Below are 14,688 nucleotides of genomic sequence, written 5' to 3'. Positions count from 1 at the left end.
ATGTTTCCTTCGTGAAAGCAGCAATGAACTCCTGCCTAAAAAAGTTACCCAGTATTCTTTTGAGTGGTTTCCACCTTGGAATTAGTCATAATTACAGAACTAATAATGTCAACATGTTTTCAATACAAATCTACAAAGTACAAATGTTTGCTATGAAAAAAGGCAATTCAATGTGTTTTAAGTGGAGCTACCCAAGAATTCTGGGAATATTCAACTATGAGCTGCTGATACAGTTGTCCTCTTATCATGATTGATAAGCTCTTGGAAGAACATACCTGCCACTCCTTACACAGTCTGCATCCCTTTCAGGTCTTCAGTATAACCTCTCTAGGATCTCCAGTTTCTCAGATTTCTTCTCTTATTTTTATTTGAAAATTCATTACATTCACTTAAATGACAGTATTATTCAAAATACAATTTTTTAATGAAAGCACCAGGAACATAGCAAATATAAAACATTCAAAAAATGTCTTTGATATATAACAAGACTCTATTTCTGTTTATGGCAAATTATTTTATTTTGTAGAAGAAATACTTTCAAATAATACAAAAATGACACAATCATACAGAACTGTGACAAAAACAAGAGAGATGAATACTGAATATGATAGCTCATTACCACATCAAGACAGAACTCATTACAGCAGTCAGAATCACAGACCCACAAGATACACTGATGACATCTCACAGCAGTCACAATTTAAAAACACCAACTGAACCCCCTAGCAGAGAGGCCACCAGACATTGCTCCTTTGTTATACAGTCACAGAAGAATTCACTGTAGAAGAAAGGTCCCCACCCCAACCCCTGCTCAAAGCAGGCCTAATGCAACCCAGCATCTCCGGGCTATGTCCACTCAAGTCTTCATCCACCCTACGGGACACAGTGCTCCGCCTCTCTGGGCAACCCCTTCCAGTACCTGACCAGCCTCCTAGGAACATGGTGTTGTCTGTTCTTAGGGCACAGCAAGTACTTCTGGTGTCACTGCATGATAAATTTGGATAAATGCTACTATGTGACGGCCTCAGCTGAAAATGAGAAGCGAAATTCTGACTAACTGGTCTTTTCAAGTAATGAGCACTGAAAAGCTTGCTGTCCCTAGACTTTTACACAAACACTGCAAATTTCTTACACGATTTGTTTTTTATCTGCATAGTTTCTGAATACGTCTAGTTGTGCCCAAGAAACCCAATATACACCCACCAAAACTTAGTGGCAAAAACAGGCTTCGGGATGATAAATGATTTAGCATGATAAATGCTAAATATACTTTAATTTCACATATATATGATCGCAACACTTGATGCCTGTAATGATTATAGGTCATATTAGGAAACAGGGAATACTACCTTAAGATTAAATGTCTGTGTTAATCAACCTCATTAATTAATGATTTAGGTTTACAATCTTTTTTTCCCATTACTTTTTGCCTCAGCATGGATAAGTAAAAGTAAATCAATTACACTTCCAGGTTTTCCTGACCTTTAACAAGGTAACAGAAATTCACAAAGAGAACTTACTCACAAAATATTTGAAAATATTCTGATAGGTCTGTTTAGGTGTTGGCTGTTGTTTGGATTTCCTGACATATAAAAATCTGGAACCAATCTGATATTTAATTAAAAGACAACGCTATCTTCCTTCTAGGAGATTCCAGCAATTTGCAAAATCAGTCTTGTGTTGGGCACCTCTCTTTGTAGGTAATGTAAAATTAGAAAAATATGAGAAACTCTATTATAGTAGCTTAGTAAAGAAGTATTTTTACATACTTGCAGGATGCAAGGACACAAAACTGGCATTCTCGGGAATTTAGGGTGACAGTCTTTCATTAAAACGAATGATCACAAGTAAAATTATTTCTAACCAGATTTTAGCTGGTTCAGCTAGCAATCAAGTGAGCTGTACCTTCCAGAATTATACACCTTTCTCGTGGAAAGTTTCACTGTTCAACAGAACTCGCATGCAGTAACCGCAAAGCACATCCTTTAGGATGAACACGTGTTTAAGCACCCTTACTTAAAGCAGCTGCTTCCCCAAGTCAGAACACACATGCTTTCCTGAATCAGATCAGAATCTTTAAAACTCTAGAAATTACTGTAATATTCCATTAGCAGTCTTTCCATAAAGCTCGCTCACACTGCTCTTTTAACTCCCTTTTTATTAAAATGCAAAGACCTGTCACCCTTTTCCTTCCCCCGTTTATACTGAGGATCTAGTTAAGAATATAAAGATACTTTAGACACAACTGAAATGAAAACAATCTATTAGTGCACAGTAAGAACATGCAAATGAATTCTGCAATGTTTAACATCACTTCTAATCAGTGTTAAACACACTGCAGGTGATAATATTTTGCTATAACACAGACAGTGCTAAAGGATACAATGTACATAATAAGCTACAGATAATAAAGCTGAAAAAAGTGACAATTTTAGAAACATAGTATTTTCATTTCAGGTATCAGAAACAAAACCAGCTCAATGATTCCATTCTACTGTATGACAAATACTGAGGAACAAAATTTCAGTCTTAAAATACATCTTAAAGTAGGTATTTTCCTTCAAGGAAAAAAGGCACTATAAATAAATTACACTACAGTGAATTTGCCTGAACTCACTTTGTTTCTGTCTTCCAGCCTTTTAAGTCAAATAAAACAGCATAAAAACTGTACACGCTCTTAACAGGATAGTCGATCTTTTATAAAATAAGTTGTCTTCAGAGATGTCAGTTTCACAACAAGGAAAAACCAAGCCTTGTTGCAGTCGCTATTATAAAATATATATGTATATATATTTATATATATGTTTTTGTTTATGTTTAATTTTTTTTACTTTTTTTTATTTTTTACAAAACGTGTATATTAGCTTTTGCACAATTTTTTTTTAAAGAAACTTGGCTAATCTAGGAACTTCATTAAAATAAAAGCGATAAATACTTCATGTTTACAATGCAACAGGTCATACATCATCAGCTGGCAGAGGAGGTATGTTAATCCTTGGTCTTGTAAAAAAAGCTATCTTCTCTCTGTGATCAAAACAAGAGAAAAAGGAAATAAATCAAACTACGTTTCCCCTCCTCCTCGCAAGAAAATGATTTCTTTACTCTGGTTAGTGGTTAGTATTTGTTACTTATGTACTGAACTGGTGGTTTATTTGAGTACAACAAACTTAAATACTAAACCTCACCATATACTTTTGACAACATTCTGTGGAACACAATCACTATTTTTTTAAAATCTAGGTGGAAGCTTTATACAACTCACTGAACACCAGTCACAGCTGACTGTAAAAAGGCTTCGCAGGACAAGTCCTGCCAAGCAAAATACACCCTTGTACATTTTGCAATAATGTCTACAAAAAGAAGGGAGAACAAAAAAAATTGCAACACTGAAAACACAGTCCAAAGAAAAGGCTTCTTGAGATAAAGCTGGAATATTACTGGGTAATTTTTAGGGAAAGTGTGTTACTAATGACATATACGTATTACATTAAACAGACTACGTGCGTAGGCTTGTATTGAAGAACTGACAAATCATTTGAACTTAATAGCGACTAGACTAAGTTGGAAGAATCATCTAAGCTGTGTTTACATTTGAAGCTTTTTTTAAATTTTTTAATTTTATGTGTATTAGAATTGTAACACTGCAATTTTACCTTAGCTTTGGCTCTTTGCAGTACAAAGAATTCAAAAGGAACTTCTGTGCAAATCCAGATACAAGACTGGCTATCAAAAGACACACAGAATTTAAGCTAAATGTTTCAGAAAGCTTTAATCTCTCTAATCAACTGTTCCTATGCTATTTCAGTATGCATTATCACTTACCTAAAAGTCTGCACCTGAATAGGCTCCTTCTGATTTTGCCCACGCAACTGGTATATTTCTTTTGATGCTTTCTTTAGCATTTTTTCAGCTGCTTGCTCTTGGTGATGTTCAAATTTGGTCTGTCTGGTCTGAAAACAAGAAACATAATGCTTAAAATGGACATGTCAATATACAAAACACAAGAATACCCACATTAAAATAATGGATTTTTTTCCCACTCACCACAGTGAAACCACACAAGTACATTGTCTGAAACAGCAGATCATCTAAGAATTATAAATGCAAAAGACTGAGGTGCTTCATTTCTTAATGCTCTTCAGACAGATATGTATTAAATTAACAAAATTTACTGCACACAGAACTGTCAAACAAGATCTTACAATAAATTTAGTCTTTGTCTCAGATAATCCAATGACAATCTTATTTGTTGTGCAGTTTTCCCACCTTTGTCTACAACTTCTTTCTCCAAGAACAGGAAAAAAAAATCACATACTTAGGGACATTCCAAATACTTGTAAAAAAATATCAAATAAGCAAAATTTCTTTCAAAGATCAAAAGAAAGACAATTATTAAAGTTCCAATAACAAATACCTAAACCAAAACAAATGAACAACAACAATAAATAAATAAAACCCAAAACAAAACCAAAAGTGCCACTGGCAAATCGTGCCATTCTCTAAAAACCTGTCCTCAAATAAATACAGAGTTTGGTAACAATCAATGCAATAGTTTTTATTGTGCAAACTTCAAGGGAAGAAACTCACTGTTTCTGTAAAAAACAGCTCTATAGACATCTTGTCACAATCAAGACATTTTGTAATCAGAAATTTCTGAACACATGGAGTGTTTATATATCATGTTACCATACCTGCCTTTCTGCTTCCTTCAACAAGTTTCGGAATCGCTCATCCCGAAGGACCCAGTGGGGTAGATCTGTCTGCCCTCTGAGCTGGGCATCTTCCAGACGCTGTCTCAACTCTCTTAAAACACATATCTCCTCATTCAGCTGTCTCTGTCTAGTTCTGGATGCCTGGAGATCCAGCTCCAGGTCTAAGGATGTCCTTGCCATAAGCTCAGCCAAAGATGATCTGCAGGACTGCTGAGTTATTAGGATTCAAATAAAATGCACAATTTATTACTCTCAATATGGTTTACTGGTCTTGCTTTAGCTATATACACCATACATTTTCTATACTTATTTCACACACAAAGTCTTTTTCATATGAAGTTTTGGAGATTATTTATATCCCCCAGTGAAAGGCTAGCTAGCTGTAGGGGTTTTCTGTATCATACATAAACTTTTTCAATTAATGCTTTCTACTACCTCCTTTGACAGTCTACTTTTGAATTTTTCTACTACCTCCTTTTACAGTTTCCTTTTGACTTATAAATATTTAACTAATTGAAGTTTATGGACTAAAATTCCATGTTATGATGATAATAAAAGGGATGTAATATGAAAAATTCATAATGAAGTCATGACATCAGAAAATACTGTACTGAGCAAGATTCCTGCCTTTCTCTGCCCACTTGTTCCACAGCATGACGAGTGGCACAGGGACAAAAGAAGAGCTTAACCTATTAATTCCTGAATACTTGGGTCTCAAATTTGTTAGGCTGAATGGGAGGGGAGATGAATGTTTTACTGCCATATTCACATACACTTCTCTGGGCCCGCACCCTGCATCATAAACTAGATTGTAAAGATTTATCAAACTTTACATCTAAATCAATACAAATTCAGTCCCCATTAAACTGATTTTTGTCTGCCACACTTTTTTCCCTCCTTAATAATTGTTCACAACTGTATTTAACTTCTCCAGGTCTACCCTTTAGCTTAAAAAGCCCAAAACAAACACAAAACATGCCCCGCCCCTCCAATTACATTGCAGAAGCTTTCTACACTTCCTAAAAGGACCAGAATGCACCTGCAGACATCTAAAGCTTAAGTGTAATAAGTACCAGTGTTCTAGTAACCTAGTGAAAAGTAAAAATCCGCTTCCTAGGTATATTACCTGCTTATACCGTAGAGTGCGCCTCTCCAACGTATTCCGGACAAAAGGGGACTTCCTTGGCAGGGTTGAACTGTCACTGTCACTGCGATACAGCTGAGGAGAAAAGATAGTGAAAATAAGTTGCTTACAAGGTCATCTTCATTAAGAAATCTGTATTACTTTTTCTTTTTTTGGTTTTCAGACTTATTTTTTTAAATACACTGAAACTGTCTTGTTTTAAGCAACTGATTTTTTTTCAGTTTTAGTTATTTATAAAAATGTATATATAATAGTGCTTATATGGTATAGTTACAATAATTCAAGAAAACTTAAAATCATCAGTGTTATACAGATAAGCTCCACCAACCATTCTACTATATCCAAGACAAAAGAACCTAAAAAAACGTGGAGGGGGGATTTAGAAGCAATAATATTTAATCCTAAAGCATTTACTGTCATGGACACAAAGAATACAGTCTCCCACTTTTACCTCCCATCTGATTTTAAGTAAATGCAGGTTAAGTGACAGTGTTCAATGATCTTTTCCTTTTGGTGCTATCTGTTATCTGGTGTGCAAGGGTCTTTTACTCACATTTTCTATATTACAAAACAGATACGTAATTCAGAAATCAAACTGAAAAATTTGAGAGTTTGTGTGCACTGTGCACAATGTAAGAAAGAACAAAAAACAGAATTTCCTTGGTTTAGGACAAAGCACAAAATTTAAAAATCATCACTGCATTTTCAAACTCAAGCTCTCAGAAACTTATGAAAGAGTATGATCAAAGCTATGTGTATTCCATCAATGTTGCAAAACCAATACCCACATATCAATCTACAAAACCACAGCCAACTGCTTATAAGCCTTTCACCACTGAACACAGCAATCGACTAATGTGAGTAGATCTTCAATTACTTGCCCTAGTGCACCCAGGAATCCTATGTTACGCTGCTGTAACAGGCACCCTATGACTGATACTCATGACACCAATAGAGTCATAAGAATATTTATGCAATAACCATAAGATTAAACATTCAGTGCCCTTTTCCAAACTTTTATAGATGTGAAAGTTAAACATGGCTTCTAAGCTAACCGTTTATACGCCTCATCAGACAGCACTGAACCTCTGTAAAGCCAATCACCCTAGCCTAACATCTGAGATTGCAAAGGGATAGAGCTTAATATCTAATTTTTCATAGATTCTTAAATTTCAAATTAAATCCATCCAGGTTTAAACTCTTAAAAAGAGTCAGGGAAACTCTTCCCCACTGCTATGTTTAAATTCAATGAAAGATTATTCATTACTATTAAAAAGTAGCATAAATTTCTTATAAATGCAACACAGCCTTAAAAAGCAATTATCAAAAACATATATTATATTTGCATGGGGGCCCCTCCCCCCCTCCTTCTTTTTAAGCCTTACTCACTCTGCAAACATATTGACTTCGTGCTCCAGGCGAGAAGGTCTGGGAGCGAACAATGGTGCTGCTTCGAACAAAAGCAGAACCCCGTGGCCTGCGGCTGGTTCTCTCTTTTGGAATAATAGCAACTTCTTCAGGAAACAGATCCTCGGTGTTAGTTTCCTTATCCACCTATATTTCAATGAAGGAATTTTTTTTATTTTTTCTCTTGTAGCCAAAACAATCAGGCATTTCAACAATATCAAAAGTAAACAATTTGCTCTGCTAGCTAGATTCAAATCTGAATGAGCACTGAGAACAGAGCATGAATTACCTCATATTTTAAAAAGTTTTAAAACGAGGTCATTCAAAATTTTAAGATTACCTTTCAGAAACCTTTACTGCAACAGTAACAATTATGAGATGCAGTTATAACATGAATCATAGCTGCAGAGCACAAGGACTGCATTCAGGACTGGCAAATAGGCATTAACCAAGCTACCACCTGATCTCCAGCCTCAACAGAAGAAAACTGAGTCACTTTTCAATAAGAACAGTGACTGAAGCAAATAACCACCTTAAAACTAGAAGAAGTTAAATGAAGAGAAGGAAGGGGAAAAAAGGTACTGAAAGACTGTTCAAACAATGATACAAGAACACTAAAATATTCAGAAAGACAGAAAACATGGGCTATCTAGCAAAGTTTCCAAACTTTTAGTGAACTCTCTCCTCAAAAGCAGGTATGATCTTCCCTAAAAGTCAGCACAAATGGCTTATGTTCCTCTACTTCAATGAAAATGTGCTGATTTCAGCTTGTTCAGGATTATTTTTAGTGTCTCATATCTTGAATAAAAAAGATTTTAAATACATCAGTTTCAACACAATTATTCCATGTTATTGTAACACTGAAACAGTAATGCAAGTCTTAAAACATTACACTTCCTTCTTCACAGTTCCTTCAAAATTCTTATTTCTAAGAGCACTGGAAGCTGATCGTGATCTTTTCTGTTACAATTTCAGGTAAACACAGAAATTGATACAGGTGCATATTTACAGATTATGTAAAGGCCACAGTAAAAATAGTTTGCCTCTTGATATAAAAACCAAATTCTATTTAGAAATAACTAGCAAGCAAACAAAAAAACCCAGCCCTAAAGGGGCATTGCTAACAACTCAATAGCAACACTGCTGTAATGAAGGCAGTGCTGATACAACAGGGTTGTTAATGTAATTTCTGATTCTTTTCTCTCCTGATCAATTCAGACTCAAACTCTAGGAGCAGAGGTAACACACAGTGTGTGGGCGAGGCATTTGGCAGTTTCTGTACTGCAGTGTCTTCTCTCATTACCTTTAGTGGTGGAGGCTGCATTTTTCCAGAACTGTACTGGCCTGCTTGAGTCGCAAACATGTGTCCAGCTAATGAATCCCCACAAAATGGCTCTGGATAAGGAGGACTAGTCTGGGTGCAATTACTGCATCCACTGTCAACAGATTCTGCTTGCCAACTCCTAAAGTCAGAACATCACAATAATTTTGCAGGCATTAAAAAAACTCATGCAATTATGCATCATGTTTATGTATTTCATTATCCAAGTCAGTTTATCAATTAAAAGTATTATTTCTCCAATAAAAATACAGAATTTTCACAGGTAGAACACAGCCTGTTTGCATTTCTGCAGGTACAGAGAAGTAAATACATTTCATAGCAAAAAAATTCACCTTCCCTAATTTTCTTTAAGCACATGTTCTGGTCTTTTTAACAATACTAAAAAAAAACATAACAAAAAGAACACCACCACTCATGTAACAAATTAGGAGTATTATTAGGGATGAAATCACAACCCTAATATTTTCCCATGTCTCCACAAAATTTTATTTATTAGTACAGGGCTATTACAAACCCATTACAGTTGCCTCCCTAGCAAAGTTTCTGTATGATAAAATGTTTTCCCACTCCCCAAATTCCAAGTCCTCTAAACTCAACCAGCTATTCGAGTAAGGTTTTCTCCTGTTTGCACATCATGACAAACCAGAATTTTATACTTGCAGCACTAACAGGGAGCAGATCTCAGAATAAGGACCTACTGTACTCCTTCTCTATTTCAGACTATACCCGTAGTTTAAATATCTTTGATGAGGTATTAATTATTAACTGTTTCACGCGGCATTAAAGCAACCATTTTTACCTTTCTGATATGGCTTCTGCCTGATCTTCCTTTCTTTCCATCTCCAAGATTTCTTCCTCTGTGTACTCCAGCTTCACTCTCTCTTCTGCCAGCTCTCTCTCAACTGCTTCTAGCTGGGCAGTGGTCCTAGCTAATAGGGCTGTCACTGCATCCTGAAAGGTAAATTAGACTTCAAATAAAACTGTTCGAAAAAAGAAATATACTTAATGCATATTATTTAGAGAAAACAGAATAAAAACAAAGCCACTGTTCCTTCAGAAAAAAAAACAACAAAAAAACCTAAACAAAACCAAATAAAAACACAACCAAAAACCACAACAACAAATAACCCAAACCAAACCACAAACAAAAAAAAAATCTGCCCTGAATCTTAATGATCAAAAAGTACGTGGTGTTCAACTTGTCACAGAAACTGAGCAGACTTTATCTCACTGTGGAACATCATCCAGCAAGATAGTCAGAAGAGACCTCTGAAGGTCACCTAGTCTGATGTCCTGTGCAAAGCAGGCAAGGCGTCATAGCCACATCAGGTTGTCCAGAACCCAGTCAAGGGCTGAAAAATCTCCAAGGATGGAAATTGCACAACCTTTTTGACAAGTTCTTCAAGTGCAGAGGCAGAAATTTTTAACAGTTGGACTGGAAATGTCCATACAAACATACATAGGGTACTATCACAAGCACCCGTCTGGACATGATCTAGTTTTTAATTATTCTTCTGAAATCCAGCTCTAACCATAAGAGTTAAATTAAACACCTCAAAAACCTGCACCTGAGATAAGACCACAAACAACCACACTGAAGGTCTTATTTGACAAATAAATAAACAAATCACTCTTATAGAGCCATACTGTTTTAACTGTAGTTACATTTCCAGAAGACTGAGGAATACTGTCTTCACACTGGTTTTTGGTCTTTGCTCTCTGGGGCTCTGAACCAGTGAAGATCTGAACAGTATACCAGTGAAGCTGCATCTCACCAGAACTCTCTGCATCCGTCAGGTTTATCTGAGCAATGCCCTATGAAAAACAAAAAGCATTGACCACAATAAGATAAACATTCTCTGCAGAACAGACACCTTCTTTCAAGCGTGTTTTACTTACAATGTAAAAGCCCCACTTCATCAAATACTGTCTCTCTTTAAAAGAGAGTTTTGTTCCATTGTGTTACGATGTCTAAGATTCTGAATTTCTTGTCTCTTGCTTACTATTACTACCAGGAAGGATTGGAGTAGATATTAAATTTTTAAAGTTGAAAAACTAAAATTGTATGACTGATGTAGATATGCTTGAAACCTGACAGCTATTAATATTTTATTTTTAAAACCCTCTCAATTACATACTTGATTTCTACATTTGCTTAAATTATTATAACTTTAACAATGTTACTTTAATTTGTGGGGTTTTGGAGAGAACTATATTCTGATACCCTTCTGTTCTCTGGTCCTCAAAGGCATCTTTTAAATGGAAAAAAAAATGTTGTGTAAACTAATTCTTTTCCTGCCTATTTATATCATAAGATTGTCAAATGGGCCACAAAGCTATTTTTCCTCGTTGCAGGCCATCCTTACATCTCCCAGATTCACGTGAAAAGAGGTTTAATGGAGGCTTCCCACTAAAAGTGTTTCAAACTTTGAAGTAGCCCTACTCCATCAGAGAGTGTACATGTAAGAAATTCTCAGTGGTGTTCACCTAAATTAAGAACAGCTGTAAGCAAATCTATGCTGCCTATTTTATTTATTATTTATTTATTATTTATTATCACCTACCAATGATTTTATATCAGTTAGCCTTTGAGTGCTGTTTTTGGCTTTATCTGGCTATCTCTACAACCTGTTCATTTCCATGCTAGTGGACCACATGCTAAGAATATTTTCATTTATATCACTGTAAAGTCCTGTAAGATGGTTTTCATCTCTCATAAACCAGCTGGATACAATGATTCTAATAGTAAAGGCAGTAGGAATTGTACACAGAAACTGCATTCAACTTTAAGCAGGTAAAGAAACAGTTAATTAGAAAACATTAATTAAAAAAACATTGTATTGTTTTTCCAAGACAAATGTTCCCTGGGGCTCTGTTTAAACAGGTGCATAAAGGACAATGGAGAAAAGGTTTTGAGACTAACAAAATAATGTGATACCGGGATACAGCATGTTACTGAGGAAGTAATTTCATCTCAGTGGCTAGAGAGATGACTTTTCTTTTTTCTACATAAAATAGAGATGTCTTCTAATTATCTATTTCCTCTGATGCAGCGTATAAAAGAAATGTGTACCAAATACTGATATTTTTATATCAGAGTTGGAAAATGTTTAAGACATTCTGAGCATGGTTTTAGTAGTAGAGAGTAAAAGTCTTCCTGCCATCAATATTGCAGAAAACATATGCTTAAGACATCTGATACTGCCCTACACAGTGCATTTATTAAGCAGCTAAGCAAACCTGCTAAAGAAGCTGTCACTACAAAGTGAATCACTAACTGAGTAGAAAATCACCATCAAATCCAACTGATAATTATCAGTACTGAAAGGATTAATTAATATTTCACCTCCGCCTCAAGATTTGGATGAAGAAGGAAAGGATGAAGAAACCAAGGTGGGTCTGCTAGAGGTCTGTCACAGGTGGGTCTGCTAGAGGTCTGTCACATGCCTGCTCTGACACATTTGTTAACAACTTGGATGGCAGGAGAGTAGAAGTATTTATGAATCTCTCTGTGACATCAGATAGGCGTGTCTCTTTATGAAAAAAGGATCAAAATTTAAAATAATACTAAAAAATGGGACAAACATTCTGAAATAAAAACACAAAATGCAAAACAAGTCTCACTCAAGAAGAATTCAAATAAATTAAGACATGGGGAATAATCAGTTGTTCAGGGCTGTAAAAGATCAGAAACTCAGAGTGAAACAGCAATGCTGTGTGATCGTAAGAAAGGCATTCACATTTCTTTGATGTTTTGTCATGAACTACATATGCTAATCATGGAAAATAACAATTCCCTTATCTCAACATTGATGAGGCCACCGGGGAAAAAATAAGCCAATTTAACCCAGAAAAAGGTCTTTCAAAGCCATGCAGTGCATATGAGTAAAAGGCTGAGGGAATGGAAAGACCATCCCACAAATTTAATATATTTATTTCTTTATAAGTGAAGTTTAGAACTATTTGACAGAATTTATTTTTTTTTAACTCTCTGTTATGTTCAAATACTTGTATAACTTAAGATAAACTCCAGCCTGGCTTCTGCATTTAGGAAAACATTACACTGGCATAATCTAATTGAAAAGAAAGCCGTCATCAAGAATTTGAGAACTTTATGCATTACTAAATAGATGGGATAAACGGTAATCTCAGTGGAAGAGACCTTGAAAGACAAAGGCCTTGTTGACAGAGACCATCACAGCAGTTCCAAAGAGAGATAGGAAATGTTTTCTCAGTTTGAGAAAATGCTCAATTTGCTAAAGAGAGTAATAATCATAATGTTTAAACAGATACTTCAATGCATCTACCTTAAGAAATTGTGACATTGTTTCTCTCCTTTTGAGTAGCATTGCTAACTTACCTTAAAGTATATTACTAGCTACTGTTAACAAAGATATTTCTGACAAAACTACAGTAAGACTATGAAAAAGAAAAAATCCCTACCAATATAACGTGAAGACCTATCTTTTTTTTTTGGCGATTCAGTAACAGCAGTTAAAATAAAAGCACCCTAAACTTAGATGTACCTGTGCCAGTACCAAGATACTTTACACTTAAATAGCTATTTAGCTTGCCATAGGAACAGGCTATACCAGTATAAAGCATTTTACATCAATATATCCAGCCTGTTCTTGAGATGCTTTCTCTTTCATTATGCTGTAGTGCAAAAAGGACAAAATGTCCTACTACAAGTGGACTACAAGACCTTGAGTCCACTTCTGTCAGTGTTAGGACCTCTATTTATGTAAGATGCTACTTAGTTTTAAAGGTGGACTATTAAACATGCACTCTTGACTAGATTTGCTCAAATAAACACCTCTTACCTAAAGCCCAGCATGCCAGTGAGATGCCTGTACCACTTAACTTCTTTGATAGGCTTAAAACTTCTCTAACCCATTCAAACCCCTCGCTGCAATGACAACTCACTTCAAAATAGCCAGGACACACACAGGCATTATAGTTCCATGCAGAAATGGAAGTCTTGAGCACACTGTAGTCTAAAAGCTGTCAGATTAAGTCTTTTAGGAGAAGTTTAATTTTTTACACAGTGCATTCCTTCTTGCACCAAAATTTAGCAACAGCAGATTTTCAACTTTCCACAAAACAGACACTTCTAAGAAATGCATTAAATAAATAAAAAATTAACTCCTTATCTACTAAATCCCATAGCAATGAATGTAAACCTTACATCAATTTTCAACATGCCTCTGCAATGTAACAGTAAACAGTAGAACAGATTACTTTCAACATGGCTTAAAACTCTCCAATTCTCAACTTCTGCTAATTTAGTAAGACTTCATGTAACCCCAAAATACACATATTTCAACTTTTTAAAAATCCCACCTTTTTATTCACAGAACTATACTTACATATGTACACAAATGGACACATTAACAAGCAACTCTATCAGAACTTCTTACGGAAAAACAAAGACTTCACTTTCTCTTTATAATCTTAAAAATTATTCCTCAAGTAACTTTAGTTTCCCGTATCAATGGCTTTTAAGAAACAGAACCACTTACCAATAGTTCTTCTTGTTGCTGATGATCAACTGAACAGATATACAGCTGCAGTGATTTTAATTTCAAAACACTTGAATGCACAGGGATTCGGAACACTTCATTAAATATTAACGGAGTTTGGAATTCCAAAGCTCTAGAGCAGTAAGTGGTTGGTGTGTCTGACTCAAGCGGTGGCAAATAAACTCTCACATGACTGAGAACATCAAAACAGACAAATAGCACAATTCAGACAAAGAAATCTATTTCGCATTTCTCAAAATTAAGCTATGTTAGTGTAACACCTACATTAAGAATCTGCTCTGGGATCTCATCATCACAGAAATTTACTTTGCATTCTTAACACACAAGATCTGCAAAGCTAATCCAGAAATGCTATATTTTCTAACTAAAACTATTTTTTTTCCAACTTGCTGCTTAACAGAGGCACCAAGTGGCACTTGAGCTGCCCTGAGCTATCCAAAGCATCTACAAGGAGCTAGCAATTATGACATAGGAGTTGTGGGAGAGCTACATAGAGCTCTCCTCTGACCAGCAGCAGCTGGAGGCCAGGTGCTACGCTAT

General features: G+C 35.5%; 1 protein-coding gene across 4 annotated transcripts in view; it reads right to left on the bottom strand.

Annotated features, from left to right (window-relative positions):
* Positions 1-493: 493 nt before the first annotated feature.
* Positions 494-14,688, bottom strand: part of WWC3 (WWC family member 3) — a 97,323-nt gene continuing 83,128 nt past the window's right edge. For 2 of the 4 annotated variants that reach the window (XM_027735278.2, XM_027735277.2), the window contains 9 exons: positions 14,128-14,320; positions 10,253-10,420; positions 9,405-9,556; positions 8,567-8,726; positions 7,246-7,410; positions 5,839-5,931; positions 4,692-4,922; positions 3,823-3,950; positions 494-3,024 (listed from right to left, as the gene is read on the bottom strand). In XM_027735278.2, the coding sequence (XP_027591079.1) occupies positions 2,958-3,024; positions 3,823-3,950; positions 4,692-4,922; positions 5,839-5,931; positions 7,246-7,410; positions 8,567-8,726; positions 9,405-9,556; positions 10,253-10,420; positions 14,128-14,320 (1,357 nt within the window). In that variant the 3' untranslated portion in view covers positions 494-2,957. The remainder of the gene's footprint in view (positions 3,025-3,822; positions 3,951-4,691; positions 4,923-5,838; positions 5,932-7,245; positions 7,411-8,566; positions 8,727-9,404; positions 9,557-10,252; positions 10,421-14,127; positions 14,321-14,688) is intronic. The other 2 variants (XM_027735279.2, XM_027735276.2) reach the window with 2 other exon arrangements.

The sequence above is a fragment of the Pipra filicauda genome, unplaced genomic scaffold (genome assembly GCF_003945595.2).
Source record: "Pipra filicauda isolate LSUMZ 115617 unplaced genomic scaffold, ASM394559v2 scaffold160_size1671714_pilon, whole genome shotgun sequence".
Classification (NCBI taxonomy): Eukaryota; Metazoa; Chordata; class Aves; order Passeriformes; family Pipridae; genus Pipra; species Pipra filicauda.
The sequence above is the reverse complement of the archived record's forward strand: the minus strand, read 5'-3'. Positions and strand labels throughout refer to the sequence as shown.